Raw genomic sequence first — 15,120 nt, 5'->3', positions numbered from 1 at the left:
GACTGCACACTCAGTGAGGTGCAGCTAGCCTTGGGCTCAATGCCTTATTTGCAGAGCTTCTGCGACACGTTAGTCTTGCAGGGTTGCAAGTGTTGCTTACTGCCTGCTCTATTTACCTGCACCTCCTGACCTATTAGTGCCTTCATGAACTGAATACTACCATGTAAGTAGTAAGACATTTAGGACGACAGTGGATTAGATGATTATTTTTACTGTTTGTCTCTTTTTTTCTCTTCCAGAAATGGAGAAGCACATTTTATATAACTGTATGTCTGGTGTCTGATGCGCTCAGTTTCTCACTTGCAAAAGGATTAAGAAATTCTTTAATGGTGCATGTTTGACATTTTCAATACAGAAGAGAGACGTCTCTTTCGTTGGGTTGCCATTAGCTCTGCAGCACATAAAAAAGACACACACAGAAACACACACACATGCATTTTTCTTGAAGTTCATTTCACTTTTCTCCTAATTTAGTTTCGAGGGCGAGCTTCTTGTTTCAGTGTTTTTTAGTTGTATTTGAATATGCATGTATATCATATCAAGACATTAAGGGAAATGCACCTGACTATTATCTTTTCTAGTTTTTGAAATTTTAATTGCAAAGGTTTTACACCTAGTTTGGTTTTTAGTTTTTATTGCCACTTCCTAGCTTTTATATCAGTCTTGGTACAGTATGAGTCTGAATGCATACAGTCATATTAAATAGCTATACAGACACAGACTGCACACATCTCTCCTGCATCTTTGTGAGCTCTTCTGCTCACTAGAGGAGATCTAAACAGTAACACATAAACACATATTCACACTTTGTCTCACCAGCTGCATTTCTAAATTGCAGTGAAATTAAATCATTCTTTAAAGATCTATTTCTGCTTTTCAGAGAATAGATGTGTGAGGTTCTTCAAAACCTGCAAACTGCCAGAGCATTTCCCGGTGGCCTGAAGGTCATTTTCGGCCTGCAGCGAACCGTCAGTGAACATGCATTGAACTTGAGCAGCAAAGTCACAGCAAACACAAGAGAGCTGACGGACCTCTCAGGCGTGACTCTGCAGGGTTCATGGTGAGCACCGAAAAGGGGAAGTGCATGTGGGCTTGCTCTTTCTTTCTGTAAAGCCTTTACATGCTTCTAGTGGAGTCAATCGGCATAATGCTGACTCCTCTAGAAGAAACATGGAGCACAGAAGGAGAGATTGGAAAAGAGGGAATGAAAAACATGAGCATGAAAACGCATAGTTAGCCTTTTTTTGTACTCTTGTAGCTCATGCTCAATTTCAGTACGTTCAAGGTTGCATTGTAGATTTATTGCATGACGTATGAAAACTTTTCTGTGTCTGTCCTTGTGGCAGCAGAGCTGATTCTGCTGTCTGTGCAGTGATGCAGAGGGCCTTCAGTATTGCCCATGATGGATAACAGTTTGTTTAACTTCAAGTGTTTTCCCACTTTGCAGGAAATCCCAGAGTAAGACTCACTAATTACTTTATTGAGTCTGCTCCAATGCTGCTCCCAGAGCACAACATACCGTTCTCACCACGGCAGACTGGTAGAAAATCTCTAGATAAGGGGAACTCACACAAAAATGTGTGTGGTGCTCTTGGTTTATATAAATATTTATTATTAAACTTTGGATGTTAAAACTGAGAGACTTTTCAAATTTAAAATTGCTGACACGGAAATTCTAGCATATCCAGTCATGGAGCTGTTCACATTATGTGTGCGTTGTGTTATATTCACAATTACATTATTACACTTGCAGCCATTAGCATATATCTACAACCACAATAGCTGACTTTTGCTCTTTTTTTTTGGTTTCTTAATTTTGTCATGAAGTCTCATCTCCATTCAAATCACTTTTTGGTTACACGGTTCAGTTCCGTTAGTTTTCATTAGTGCATAACACCATTATCACTGATACATGAATGACTTGCGCAGAAAAGGGGTACACTCAAAAAACAGATTCAGGTCCTCCTTTCAAAGAACACATGCAAATTATGTTAGTTGTTCACAAATGCAATTAAAAAATACCAAATTAATTTGATTTTCTTTGTGTAAACCTAAAATTATTCAAAACCAGCAGAGGCTGATTCTGAACACAAAATGAATGAGTTTGTTGGGGCACTGGGGGTAGGAGGAGTGCATTTTTGCACTTAAGTATTTGTAAACTCAAAGAAATAAATTCAAGCCCCTCTTTAAGCTTAAACATTATTTTTAATCTCATTCAACGCAAATGTAGCACTCCAGCATTACTGCAATTATTATTCGTGTGGTGAACCTAAATTATTTTCTCTCAAAGCAGTCTTTGTCACAAGAACACAAAGTTACTGAGTTACACAACGGTCCGCCTTCTTTGAAAATTTTGCGCTCTTTCAGGATCACCTAAACGAATCCAGCTGCTCTTGGCCTCTCTGTACTTTTTGGATAAAACTACACCTTCAGGTAAGGTAACATATTATTTTTTCATATATCCAATTGTGTATTTCTTTATCAGCTAAATCTATGGCAATGCTATTTATCATAGAAGCTTGTAACAGTTGTTTTTTGAACTTTTGGTGGTGCTACCATTCTCTTCTCTGCTTGAATACTATTTTTTTTTTACAATATAGCCAGGTCTTTTCAAAAGTGCCTTGTTTTAGAGGAGAAATTGTGTAGCTGCTAACTTTTAAGTCGGAGCGTGTGCTAGCTTATTAGCAGCTAGCCATTGTGCTCAATGAAAGATGATGTCCTATAGCTAACTTCTTTCTTACTGTTTTCTTTTTATAATCTAAAAATTATGTATTCTGTGTTTATTATTATATGCCATTTTCTAGTAGAAAGTATCGTTTTGAGGTGTCTTTAAAAGCACTACATAGTTTACTGAGGGTGCTACCAAAAGCGAACCATGTGGCCGGAAGAGTAACTGCAGGCAGCACAATGCGCACTCCCATGACGTTCAAACCTATTTATTATTATAAAAGATTTCGGCTACGTCCACACTTACACAGGTATTTTTGAAAACGGAGATTTTCCGTTTTCGTTTTAAAAAATAATCCCGTCCACAGGTAAACGCAAAAATGAAGGAAAACGCTGCTAGGAACATGCCAAAGCAACAGGTGGCGATATATTCCTAAACTCAGCTAAAAACAGTTTAGGTCTTGACAAACTTCACTGATGGTTCAAATGTTTAGCAACTTTCAGTGTGTTGATTCAGCAGTCTGTATTTAAACTTCTAGTTTACTATATTTATGTATGTTTTATTTCCAGGTGAATGCAGAGTTCCTGCAGATCACTACAAAACCCCTGCAGGCGAAGTTCTTGGCTCAGCTGGACTATTTAACAGACAAGCTGATGCAAATTTTTCAGGGGAGCAAAGGAGCAAAGGGCCAAAAGATCAAGGATATCATGGCGATCAGTAGTTTGGTCGGTACTAATGATAAACCCATCAATTAAATGCAATCAATCAATTCCATTTTTTTCACCCTTTTTTTTCCACCCTTGCATTAGTATGATGACATCGACATAAAGAGGGAGCATACTCTTAAAAGCCTGGTGATCTACTTTAATGAAGATCCAGACCTACTGTTCAAGGAGTATCTGGTACGCTTATCACACTTTCTTTTCTAGATTCAATTTGAGTTAGGTTCATCGCACACAAAATCCTCATATATTCAAAAGAGACAATATAATTGTGAAATATGTATTATTCTTAATAGTCATTGTTAAAACTTGCACTGGAGAGCACTTTTTAAGGGGACAGTTTCAGCAAAAATTCAATTGTTCATTCTTTTGGTGCTGCCGTGTAGGTATCTACTGCCTCTATAAACACAGTAAATGTGGACAAAACATTCATCCATTTTCTGTCAGTGTTTCAATTCAGTTTATTTATATAGCGGTATATCACAACAACAGTCATCTCAAGGCACTTCAGAAAGTAAACACTCCAATGGAGTTCAGTTTATTATGCCAATTAGTAAAAAGTCTTCATTATAAGGAACACAGCAGATTGCATAAAGACACTAACTAGTGTCACTGCCATTACAGCAATCTCCTGGTTTCAGGAATAATGTGCATAAAACAAGCTGTTTCAAAAGGTTCCCAATTGTGATGAAATAAGGGAAATTGACCCAGCCCACACACACACACACACACACATACACACTGATAGACACTGGAGGAGCTGCTGCTCTATATCAAGCCCCTCCCTAAGGCAGGTACATAATACCTGAACCCAAACTATTGATAGGAAACAGATTGACGGGTTTTATTTATGTTTGGAGTGTTTATAGAGGTGGTAGAGACCCATGTTTCAGCACAAAAGGATACAAAAGCTGAGTTTTGCATAATATGTCCCCTTCCAAGTGACAGAGCCCTTAAACCTGAAACAACCTGTTTTTCAGACCTCCTCCACTGAGGATGAACGGTTGAGGTCCACTGCAGCAACTGTCATGGGTATTTACACCATCAGAAGAGAAGGGATTCAGGAGCCAGAGGATGTTGGAGTTGTCATTGAAGGTACTACAGTTATGAACAACCTCGGTAGTGTCATCATGGCATTCATCGTCCTCTTTGGACTGATTTATGCACTTGATCTGAGCTATCCAAATGACCACAAGTACACTTTTGAGTTCTGTCAGAAGATTTTGATGAATCTGGATGGACAAAGGCTCAGTACAAAGATGCAGCAAATGAAAATGAAGATGTTTGCTTAGGCAAACAAGACCCAGCACAAAAGTTGATTTTGGCCTTTTTAGATTAGATTAGATTAGATTAGATAGAACTTTATTAATCCCTCGGGTGGGTTCCTCTGGGAAATTCGATTTCCAAAAAAAGCACAGCACCGACAGAAGTTACAGAGTTATACACACACACATATATATAAATACAGAGACAATATAAATAAAATATACGAAGGGGATAAATAGAATAAATAGGAATAAAAATAAAAATACAAGTGAATTGCACATTTCAAGTATTTTATATCTTTTGTTCAAACTGTGACCTTTTTTTCTTTCTTTTTTTTGGCCAAATGGAAGTTGTCTATTTTTGTCTGCTGTTCTGTTGTGAGTGATGTGACTTTTAATCTGTACTACTATAGATGGATGAAAGGACTGGGGATTTAGCTCAGAAAAAGTTTCATGGTTGTAACCACCATTTTCTTTTTGATTGCTTTTGGGATTTGCAAAGGTAATAGAAAAATGTTGACAAGTTTTGTGTCTTCCAGTGTTTTAAAGTTGGTCTTCCCGTTCTTATAAGCTTGTAAATGTTTACATGTAATTGGTTTTGGAGAAGTAAAGTTCAAAGATTTTTTTTTATTAAAATACCTCCCCCTTGGTAACAGAAAAATGTTCGTCATGAAAACACACACACACACACACACACACACACACACACACACACACACACACACACACACACACACACACACACACACACATATATATGTATATATGTGTGTATTTATGTATTGTTGGGTTGTTTCAAATCTTCAGTGACTGCCATACTATGGTGTGAATTGCAATGTTTAGTAGGTTATCATTGTGAATTTGCAAGTGTCACTATAAATATATACAATGATTCTGAAGTGAAATCTGATTTTACAGATTCCAGTTTGTTTTCAGTATTGCCTAGTAGTACAGAGGTGTGTGCTATTCAGATTTGACATTCATTACAAATGTACGTCAGCACTTTTTTGTGAGCACTTTGATTTTTGTTAAGGTTGATTTGACCATGTGACATGTATGTTTATTTACAAAATATTCTGTTTCTGCTTTTAATTCAAGTGAATAAACCCGAGTTGTAAAAACAAATTCATTTTGTCATTATTTTAATAATTAAATTAGTTTTCTGGTAATGAAAATTATGATTTAGTTGAACTCAAAATAATGATTTCAATGCAATGAAAATCTAGCTCAAGTGAATGACATTGTATTGAGTTGAACCAACCAAAACCTTTCACATCATTTTAATGTACTTTTTTTCATTTTAGCAGTATTTACGAAATTGTGTTCTACTGACTCAATTTAATTGAATTGTCATGATGTATGTAGATTAGGTTGGACCAAAATAGATGTATTACGTGGAAAACCTGCCATCAGTCCAATTGAGTTCATCCAATGACTTATTTTTTTGAGTGTAGGAGTGATACAGTGTGATTTTATGTTTGTTTGTTTGTTTGTTTTTCAAATTGCAAAATGTAATATTGAGACAGCTTTCATTTTTAGCACGTATCATTAAAAGTCTAGTTGGATGGGTACATTTTTTCACAACTCCAAAAGTTTGTTACTGTAATCGCAGACTGAAGGAATATGTGACTGTGCCAAATTAACACTGTCATGCAGTCTGATGCCTGGACTCTGCTGGCTGGGTTCTCTGCGGGTGCTTTGGCTTCCTCCTTCAGTACAAAGGCATGTTAGATTAAATTGTGATTCTGAAATGTCAGTAAGTGTGGCTACGTCTGAATCGATGGGCTAGTGACCTGTCCAAGGTATATCCTGCCTTTGCTCAGTGACAGAAGGGATAGACTCGAGGAAATGTAAGTTTATTGTGTAAATATCCAGTGATTTTTAACCGATTTCCCTTTATGATACCGTAAAAAAGACGTTTTCTATAAACAGGCACACGCTCCTCATGCACTGCAGGCCGTCTACCATTAGATGTCGCTGTTTAACAATTTTAGATATGTATTTCACAAATAGCTTCAAACTTTATACTCATACCTGGCAATATAATTTAACGTTTTTACCATCAAACAAGAAATAAACAACGGATTTCGGGTCTCTAGAGAAGTAAAAAGCAAAAACAAAACAGAAAAACACAACAATCCATTGTAGGTCAAGATAAAATATGTCTTCGTTTGTTTTTATTTCCCCTGTCTTATGTGTTAGAGAGAAAGAGAAAATATTAACGTCACATTTAAGTGATCTCCTTACTTTAAAGTATAGCATAGTACAGATCTACTGAGTTAAAGCCACAGCAAACAACATTACACACCTGAACATCTGTTTTGTTAATTTTTTTTTTTTTAAATGATCTGCATCCATAAATAAAGTACCAAAATAAAGGTGCAATAACTAAAAGACTTCACCTAAGAAACTAGACACCTTTTGCAGTAACCTGCCCAGGATGGTATTCAATAGGAGCTACTTCCTCCCTGATAATTTCAACATAAAAGTACACTCTTAAAGCTAAACACTGGTGACTCAGAAAGTGTTTTTTCATCTATGTATATCACACTTCTGTCATAAAATCTGTCCTTATGACAGTTTTAGAAGATTATTAAAGGATACATTTACAGCTGTGGATACATCTCATTGAGTGAAATCAGCTGAGACACAATACAGTGTTTGTGTGCATAAAAATGGGTCAGTGGTGGCAAACATATAAGCATGTTTGCACAGGAAATAGGTTGCTGACACTGCTGGGCCAGAGTGATTATAGACCGCCCAGCTGTCCCAAACATCCTGTGTTTGTTGTGAGCTCATTTAACTTCATATTTTTTGTGAATATGCAGTCATACAGGATGACAATAAATTAAATGACATGCGTGTTTTCAGGCAGATTGTGCCTTGTTTCAATATTTGGTGCATATTCCTAAATAGGTTCATATTTGATTGTATCATGTCGAGCACAGTGCCAGTGAAAAGTGGCTGTAAGTAATTTAGTTGGTGTGCACTGAGCTGTACAATTAAGAGACTGATTTCATGCTGTTTTATGCTTGTCTTGCGCCACATGCATGTCACAGGAAAATATCTGACAGCTGCAGTTTGCAAATAGAATTAGATGAGCACATTCAGTTACTGTATTTTTAATAAATTCTGCATTTAAACAGAGCATTTGCTAAATGCAGTCAGCTGTTTAATACTTGCCACGTGTATAATTAATAATAACACGATCTAAGGTGACGATAAATAATTACTATAATGTGAACAGGGGCCATGTTGCATGCAAAGTGAGGATATTGATAGCAAAAAGACAACTGAAAACTAAAAGTAGGCGTGATAGAATTTCAGTTGACTCAAATAAAAATGAAACCTTGACTCTGAAAACCAATAAAAACAAAGTAAAGCACTCTCATAAAACACACTAACAATAAATAAATACATAAATCAAACAGGAAATGTCCCAAGTTTTCATCTGTGTAATTTTGGTCAAATTTGTCAACAAGCCCCACATTTCTTCATGATTTCATGTTAACTGCCATCACAATGTGACGTTTGTTTTGTAATAGTCTACTTACTAGAAACACCCAACATATTATAAGAATTAAAAAGACTGAATCTGAAGTAAAAGTGAACTGTGGAAACAAACTGAAAGGAAAATATAAAGGAAAGTTCATTAGAAATACAAAACAGAAGAAAAAAGTAAGGTGTGGTTTATGTTGATTTCATGTATCACTATTTCATCACAGAGGGTCCTGTTCTCATCTTGTACTAGAGATCTTAAACAGCACTGTATGGGGTTTATTTGCAAGACTCCACAAAGATCGCCTGGTTATCTCTGCTCTTTGCCTGAATTTAAACATAGGACTTTAAATGTCAGCTCACAGGACATTGTTACCTTGGCTGTACCTTTTACCCACAGCAAACTATGGAAGAACTACATTTGAATACTTTCCTGCACACAGATGGAACAAGCTAAAAAAAAAAAAAAAAACTATGAAGTTATCTGATTCCATTGGAGCATTTTAAAATGTTATATTTGTGTATCTGCAACTACTCTTGTACTTTTTCTTTTTCCTTCTGTCTTCTCATTTACAACAAGTCCCTTTAGGGTTGCTTTGGCAACCCCTAAAGGGACCTCTTGTACATAGCTTTTTTCATTTCTGAGCGTGTATACTGTGTCATTGTGACTTTGTGCTCTTAAACTGTATGCCCTTTGTTGAAAAGAAGATCTCAATCTCAATGGCCATCTATTTGAATAAAACAATTTAATTCTACTCTTTCTTTTGGCTGCTTCCTTTAGGGGTCACCACAGTGGATGGTCTGGCTCCAGCTGACCCTATCCATAGGATTCACACCATCTGCACTGTTCTCCTTCACTACATCCATGAGCCTCCTCTGTGATCAACATCTTTTGTCCAGTATATCCAGTCTCTCTCTTCTACACAAGTCCAGACCATCTCACTAACTTTGTCCTAAAACCGCTCAAGCCGTCCCTCTGATGTACTCATTTCTAATCCCGTCTAACTTGGCCACTCCCAACAAACATGTAAACATCTTCCACTCTGCCCCCTCCAGCTCAGCCTCCTGTCTTTTTGTTTGTGCCACCATCTCTAAACCATAGATCATAGCAGGTCTCACCAACATCCTGTAAACCTTCCCTTTCACTCTTGCTGTAATTATCTCAAATCACATCCGACACTCGTCTCTGGGCCTGCACTCTCTTCTTCACTTCTCTTGTGCACTGTCCGTTGCTTTCGATGGTTGACCCCAGGTATTTAAAGTCATGCACCTTCACTACCTCTACTCCTTGCAGCTTTACAGTACACACACGCGTATTCTGTCTTATTTGCACTGACTCTCCATTTGCCCTTTTGGTTGGACATTTCCCGTGTGCCTGCGTGGGCCTCCTCCTCTACTCCACCTTCCTCTCACAGTCCAAAGACATGCATTATAGACTTATTGGTCATTCTAATTTCGCCATGTAAGGCAGAAAAGGTGACTTGTAAATGTACGGTTAAAAAATTGTTTTTACAGAGCAGTAAGACAAGAAAAGTACATTACATTTCACTTTGAATTTTTATTTTCATTTAGGTTTAGTTTCAGTTCCTTTCCTGTGTGGATCTGCTCATTTCAGTTTAGTTTTTATTGTTGGAAAATGTTCTGTTTCAGTTCAGTTTTTATTAGTTTCAGTGTTACTTTTGGTGTTTATTTTTTAATTGGGGTGGCATTTGTCAGTCTATTACAATGCAAACACTTCTCATCATGTAGACATTGCAGTCTCAATGAACATGAAAAAAGCAAACGCTAAAACTAAGCACATTACCTTGGTGGTTTTTATTCTAATGAGCTTTGTAAGCATACAGTTTGTTTGTCTTTATAAAAGAAACTCATTTTTAATTCTTATTTAATTTAAGTAAAATATTTTCCACGCAATATTTTACTTTTGTTTTAGTCTACTGTAATAACGGTGTTACAATTCGGATATTGCCTCCTTAAGATAGAAAGTCTTATTTTGAAAATACAAATGCGGAAGTAAGTTTAATCGCGAAAGCTCACTGGACCGCCACACTTTTTTTTCTTTTTTTTTGACGGAAACGAGGGCTAACCATTTTTTTCCGCGTCAAGTTCGTGGCTGAAAGTTTTCTTCCTCTCTCTTTTTTCCCCCCTTTTGCGGAGGACCAGTCGCATGCAGTCACAATGAGGGAGAAAGCGAAGGACTTTTTATCGCACGGCTTCTCCTCCGGTGTCCACTTCACGTTGCTCTTCACTGACGTCGTTTAGACTTACTTTAATGCACAACACATTTCCGTTATGCGAAGTCCAACTTGTTGGTTAGTCGTCGTGCTGCGGTGGGTGCCCATCCGAGATAACGGAGAACGTGAGTATGTTGTGGCAGTAACTTTCACCCCCCCCTCCCTCTCCCACACTCTCTTCTTAGCATTGCTAAACTTTTCTTTCTTTCTTTCTTTCTTTTTCTTTCTTTATTAAATGTAGCCGCTTGGCGACTAATCCCAAAATATGCAGCAGCCATGTGAACATTTTTTCTTCAAGGTCGGAAAAAAGAAATGTAAAAAAAAAAACAAAAAACGTGGTTGTGTATAGTTTAAAGGGTCTGCAGGAGTAGCTTCCCGAGTTGGTTGCATGCAGGCGGTGCTGGCGCAGATTTTCCTTTAATTTTTTTCCCTTTTGCCCCTAAAGTGTTTTTTTTTCTTTTAACTAGAAATTAACTTGGTCCTGTCAAACCACAGAACAGCTTCTTCTGTCTCAGCGAGCACAGCTGTCACAATATACACACATGGAAATGTGCAGTTGGCAAGTTTGTAACTAACTCGAGTGAATTTATGTCACTCAAAAAATTGTTTAAGGCTTTGGCGCAAATTTACTCAGCAGTGGTCGCCATGGTGATGACGCAATACTAATCCCACTGACCCTTGATTTTAGGGATTCGTGTCAGGTATTTAAATACAGAGACAGGCACTGATAAAGTACGCTTTAAAAAAATACCGTGTTAAAAACGTGCATCTGAAATTTAGTTTGCGCCTATTCATGACTGCTGGATGGAGATTAGAAACTAGTGGGGAGAAGCCACTTGGTTTGAGAGTCCAGTGCTGTGTGAGTGTGTGTCTGTGTGTGTGAGAGAGAGTAAATCAAAGTACTCATTTTGGTGTGTGTGTGTGTTGGAAGGAATTCAGGTCTATTTCTGGCTCATGGCTGTTTGTGTGTGTGTGTGTGTGTGTGTGTGTGTCTTTGTTTGCACCGATTCCAGCTTTTAGAGCTTTGAAATGAAGGTACTTTTGGGAAGGTGAAGGCGTGTTGTGCCTTTAGTTGTGATGGTTCAGTTCAAGGTGTGTGAATGTGGAGTGCTTTATGTGGCAACGTTGGTCTGTGTGTGTACTACAGGAGCATGATCCTTCAAAGTAAAAGCTTCACTAGCTGTGGTGGTTGCTGAAATCCTCTGACCAAAAAATGTGTAGTAAAGAGCAGATGGAAAACTACATTCTAAGATGCTTTTTGGAAAATATTGGGGTTATGGTTCAGATGAAAACAAAAAACACCAGAGGCTGCTAAACATGTTAATACCAATGTATTAACACTCAATTGGGGTTTGTTTTGTTGTGATATAACTTGGGGAGTACCACATCAAGGCTTAAATGCATTTTTTATTTAAAACATTTTCATGACCACCAGATATGTTTTGCCATCCTTAATCGCCATCAAATGGGTAAAATAGCATAAAGACATGCTGACTTCAGTAAAATTAGAAGGCCCATTACATGCACCACTGTTTGGGTCACAATATAATTACAACATTATATTGGAGGTAATAATGAGCTGTCATTCACGTTAACATTTTCTTTGCATAATTCTGCCTCTTCTACATTTTTCGGTGGTTATGTTATTTTACTTTTGCCCGTGTGTGATCTGTGTGATATTAACAGGTGCTGAAGCTTACCTGCAGGGTACATATTTACCTTGTGAGGTCTGCATACTTTGACGACTGAGTCATTTCGATGCAACAGTCACACCTTGAGCCACAGAGGCAAAAAATATCCCTCTTGGGTGGTAAAGTAACACGGCTTTGTATATAGTTTCTTTGGCTGATAATTTTAACTCTGTCGAGCCAACCTGACGTGGTTTATGCCAGACAGGCCTGCAAAGCCAGGAGAATATTTAACGGTGCATTGGGTTAAGGGAGCGCTATTCAGTCACCATAACTTACAGTGTGGGATAAAGAGCGATGGTGAGCGATGTAGGTGCAGCCATGGCTACGTCTTCTGTGCAGAAATTAATGAATTAGAAAGGCGAAAGAGAGACAGCAAGGACTTTAGTTCCTGCTTCCAGCATGAAGAGAATGTAATGTAGGCCATACCAGCTGGAAAACAGTGAACTATATCAGACACAAACTAAAATGACCGAACTGATTGCATCAGAAGGTGAAACTGTATTGAGTCATGAAATATTCCTTTTTTTGTAGTTTAACCACAAGTTAACTCTTTTGTCTGTTGTGATAGTATCTTTTGTTTGAAAATACATCCTAAAAAATTCTTCAGTCTTGGTCGTCATTGTTATAAGCTGGTGAAAACCCTCCACAGACTAAAGCCTATCTGTAATCTTTTTACAGGTTTGCAGCACTTCCAGATTCCTGTTTGGCTTGTGTAGTCTCAAGTGAAACTGTTATTTCTCAGAAAAAAACCCTTTTACTTCCCCACAGATTTTCTTGATTTCTGATGCATGGATGCATTGGTTCTGTCTTCACTTCTCTTTTGCTCTTTGTGGTATGGCTAAAGTGGGGGTGTCACACTTATAGGCCACATGCAACCCAATTTGATCTCAAGTGGGCTATGCCCGTAAAACCGTATCAATGCAAAGGAAGAAAGGGAAGAAAAAACTGAATATACAATCACAAGTATATTCTAACAGAGACATGCCATTAAAAATGAGCTCGAGTTGAACATTATGCCTGACCTTTGGCATTCATGTAGTGCATTTGCTCTCATTGCAATTTACTAATCAGAGTGGAGCTATAGAAGGAACAAAACCTTCACATGTGGTGTTGTTGTAACTAAACAGCATTAGTGTTTTATGACTTTTATTAATCCGACAGCCTGGTTAGATCTTAAAATCCTTTTGGCTTTCTGTACATTTTCATTCCTGTGCGATCCAGGATTAGCAGTGCATTTTGTTTTCAGTTTTCACACTTTGCAAAGCCATGCAGTGGCTCCTGGTGGTGCATGTTTAACACCCGTGGACTAAAGAGGCGGTGTGGTGTACGCACGTAAGCATTCAAACATAAAAATAAATAATAAACCTGAATTCTGTGGCTCATCCTAGCAATTCTGCCATCATTTTTTCACCACCAGAGTATCTTGGAGTCTCTCTAGAGAGGAGCATGACTCTTTTCAGCATGATTATAACAAGATTTTTTCCAACTTGATATGATTACTTGGTTGGGGATTTTATGCAATACAGCACATTAATATCCTGGAAGCTGTGAAAGAAAGGAGTGCAGCTTAATCGTGATCATTTTTACTTTTTTTGTTTTTTGAACCAGTTGTGCATCCAGAAACAAGTGAGAGGAGTGAACTCTGAAGCTTTGGCTATCAGATGCGGATCAGACACTGTCATGGTTCGATGTCTTGAACTGAGATGTTATCAGAGTCAGCTTTTCCGCTTCCCCCAGGGGTTCTAAGAAATCCACTGATGAGACCACGAGAGAGGTCTGATCCACAGTGGCCTCAGTGGGGAAGAGGGAGGAGGCGGCAAAAGAGAGAGGAGAGCCATGGGAGATAATTTGGCAGGGAGCTGGGAGTTGACTGAGAAATAAAGAAGAAACAAATTAGGACCAAAAAAAAGGGGAAGGAAAGAAGGCTATTTTCTGGTCATAACAGACTTTCTACAATAACCCGGACATTATTGAGCTGTTGGTGTGTGTTTATGTGATATGACTTGCACAGCTTTTGGCATCTGAGTCCTAAAATTTTAGCTTTAACTGTGGATTCTCACCACAGACACACACAAACATATACATATAAGGCGTTCACTAGGGTTAAGTACTTGCCTGTGTGTGAACACGTTTGTGCAAGTGTTAGAGAGGGGATACGCATGCGTGCCTGTGTTTTTTCCAAAACAGCAATAATTAGAGAGTGTGTGTGTGGGTGTGTGGGTGTGTGTTTTACTCCAATGCACCCTTGTTCTTGTTGTAGGAAGAATGTTGATTATAGTCTTGATTTAGCTGCAGCAGCATAAGGATCTCACTTAAAAGCATGTGTGCGCTTGCAGGCTCGGCATTTGCTGGACATTGATGGATATGTGTGTGTGGGTGGTTGCACACAGTGAAGGTGTATGATGGGGTCAAGAGTTTGTTTTGTTTTCAAGTTGTCCAAAGAAACACTGCCCGTCATGACAAGTTTTTCCAGATTCCTTGGCTGCGTGGTGCAGAGCTGGAGTTGTTCGCTGCATTTAAACTGTGCTATTCTTTTGTTGTTGTTTAATTTTTTTTACAAAAATGCTAAGTACTTCATGGTTGTAGTATTGCAAATGTGAGAATTTTCTGCCCTTGCATGTCAGACAGAGCTGTGTTTTTCTATTTAGCAGAAATACGAGTCGTGTCTCAGCTGAAGTGAAAGTAGGATTACATTTCTCACACAAAATGTCCAGTTTGCAGCAAGTCCCATCACAAGCACATAATTTGCTATCAGTGCAGAAAAACAGGATTCTTGGGAAATGTCTTTGTGCCAAAAAGAGGCACTTTGTAAGGCCTAACACAGAAACTCTGTTCGCTCCTTATAAGCCCCAACGTAGAAAGGTTTAGACTAGCCTTCCGGGAAGTCAGATGCCTGCAGATGATTCACTGCTGATCTGAGTGAATGATGGAGTCAATTATGTCTCAGCCAAATCCCGACAACAACTCAACACAGTGATGGAGTATTGCACCTCTTAAATATTGGCAAAGTGAATCAGAACAATCATGTGACTCATTCATAAA

General features: G+C 38.2%; 2 protein-coding genes across 4 annotated transcripts in view; both read left to right on the top strand.

Moving 5' to 3' along the window:
- The first annotated feature begins 1,962 nt into the window (after positions 1 to 1,962).
- On the top strand, positions 1,963 to 5,310 carry LOC143421502 (uncharacterized). Its single transcript, XM_076890974.1, has 4 exons — positions 1,963 to 3,086; positions 3,238 to 3,393; positions 3,478 to 3,570; positions 4,371 to 5,310. The coding sequence occupies exons 1-4, from the start codon at positions 3,048 to 3,050 to the stop codon at positions 4,680 to 4,682; spliced, it is 600 nt and encodes a 199-aa protein (XP_076747089.1). The 5' UTR covers positions 1,963 to 3,047; the 3' UTR covers positions 4,683 to 5,310.
- A 4,921-nt stretch (positions 5,311 to 10,231) lies between these two features.
- Positions 10,232 to 15,120, top strand: part of sh2b3 (SH2B adaptor protein 3) — a 73,477-nt gene continuing 68,588 nt past the window's right edge. For 2 of the 3 annotated variants that reach the window (XM_004547101.6, XM_004547104.6), the window contains exon 1: positions 10,232 to 10,512. The gene's annotated coding sequence lies outside the window, so the exon portion shown is untranslated. Of the gene's footprint in view, positions 10,517 to 15,120 lie in introns of all 3 variants that reach the window. The other variant, XM_004547102.5, reaches the window with a different exon arrangement.

This window comes from Maylandia zebra, linkage group LG12 (assembly GCF_041146795.1).
Source record: "Maylandia zebra isolate NMK-2024a linkage group LG12, Mzebra_GT3a, whole genome shotgun sequence".
NCBI classification, from domain to species: domain Eukaryota; kingdom Metazoa; phylum Chordata; class Actinopteri; order Cichliformes; family Cichlidae; genus Maylandia; species Maylandia zebra.
This window is presented reverse-complemented; position numbering and strand designations above follow the sequence as displayed.

Coding starts and splice junctions, on each gene's coding strand:
- LOC143421502 (XM_076890974.1), top strand. CDS start 3,048: ATGAAGGAAAACGCTGCTAGGAACATGCCAAAGCAACAG. Junction 3,087..3,237: donor GGAACATGCCAAAGCAACAG/GTGGCGATATAT, acceptor TTTTATTTCCAG/GTGAATGCAGAGTTCCTGCA. Junction 3,394..3,477: donor TCATGGCGATCAGTAGTTTG/GTCGGTACTAAT, acceptor CCCTTGCATTAG/TATGATGACATCGACATAAA.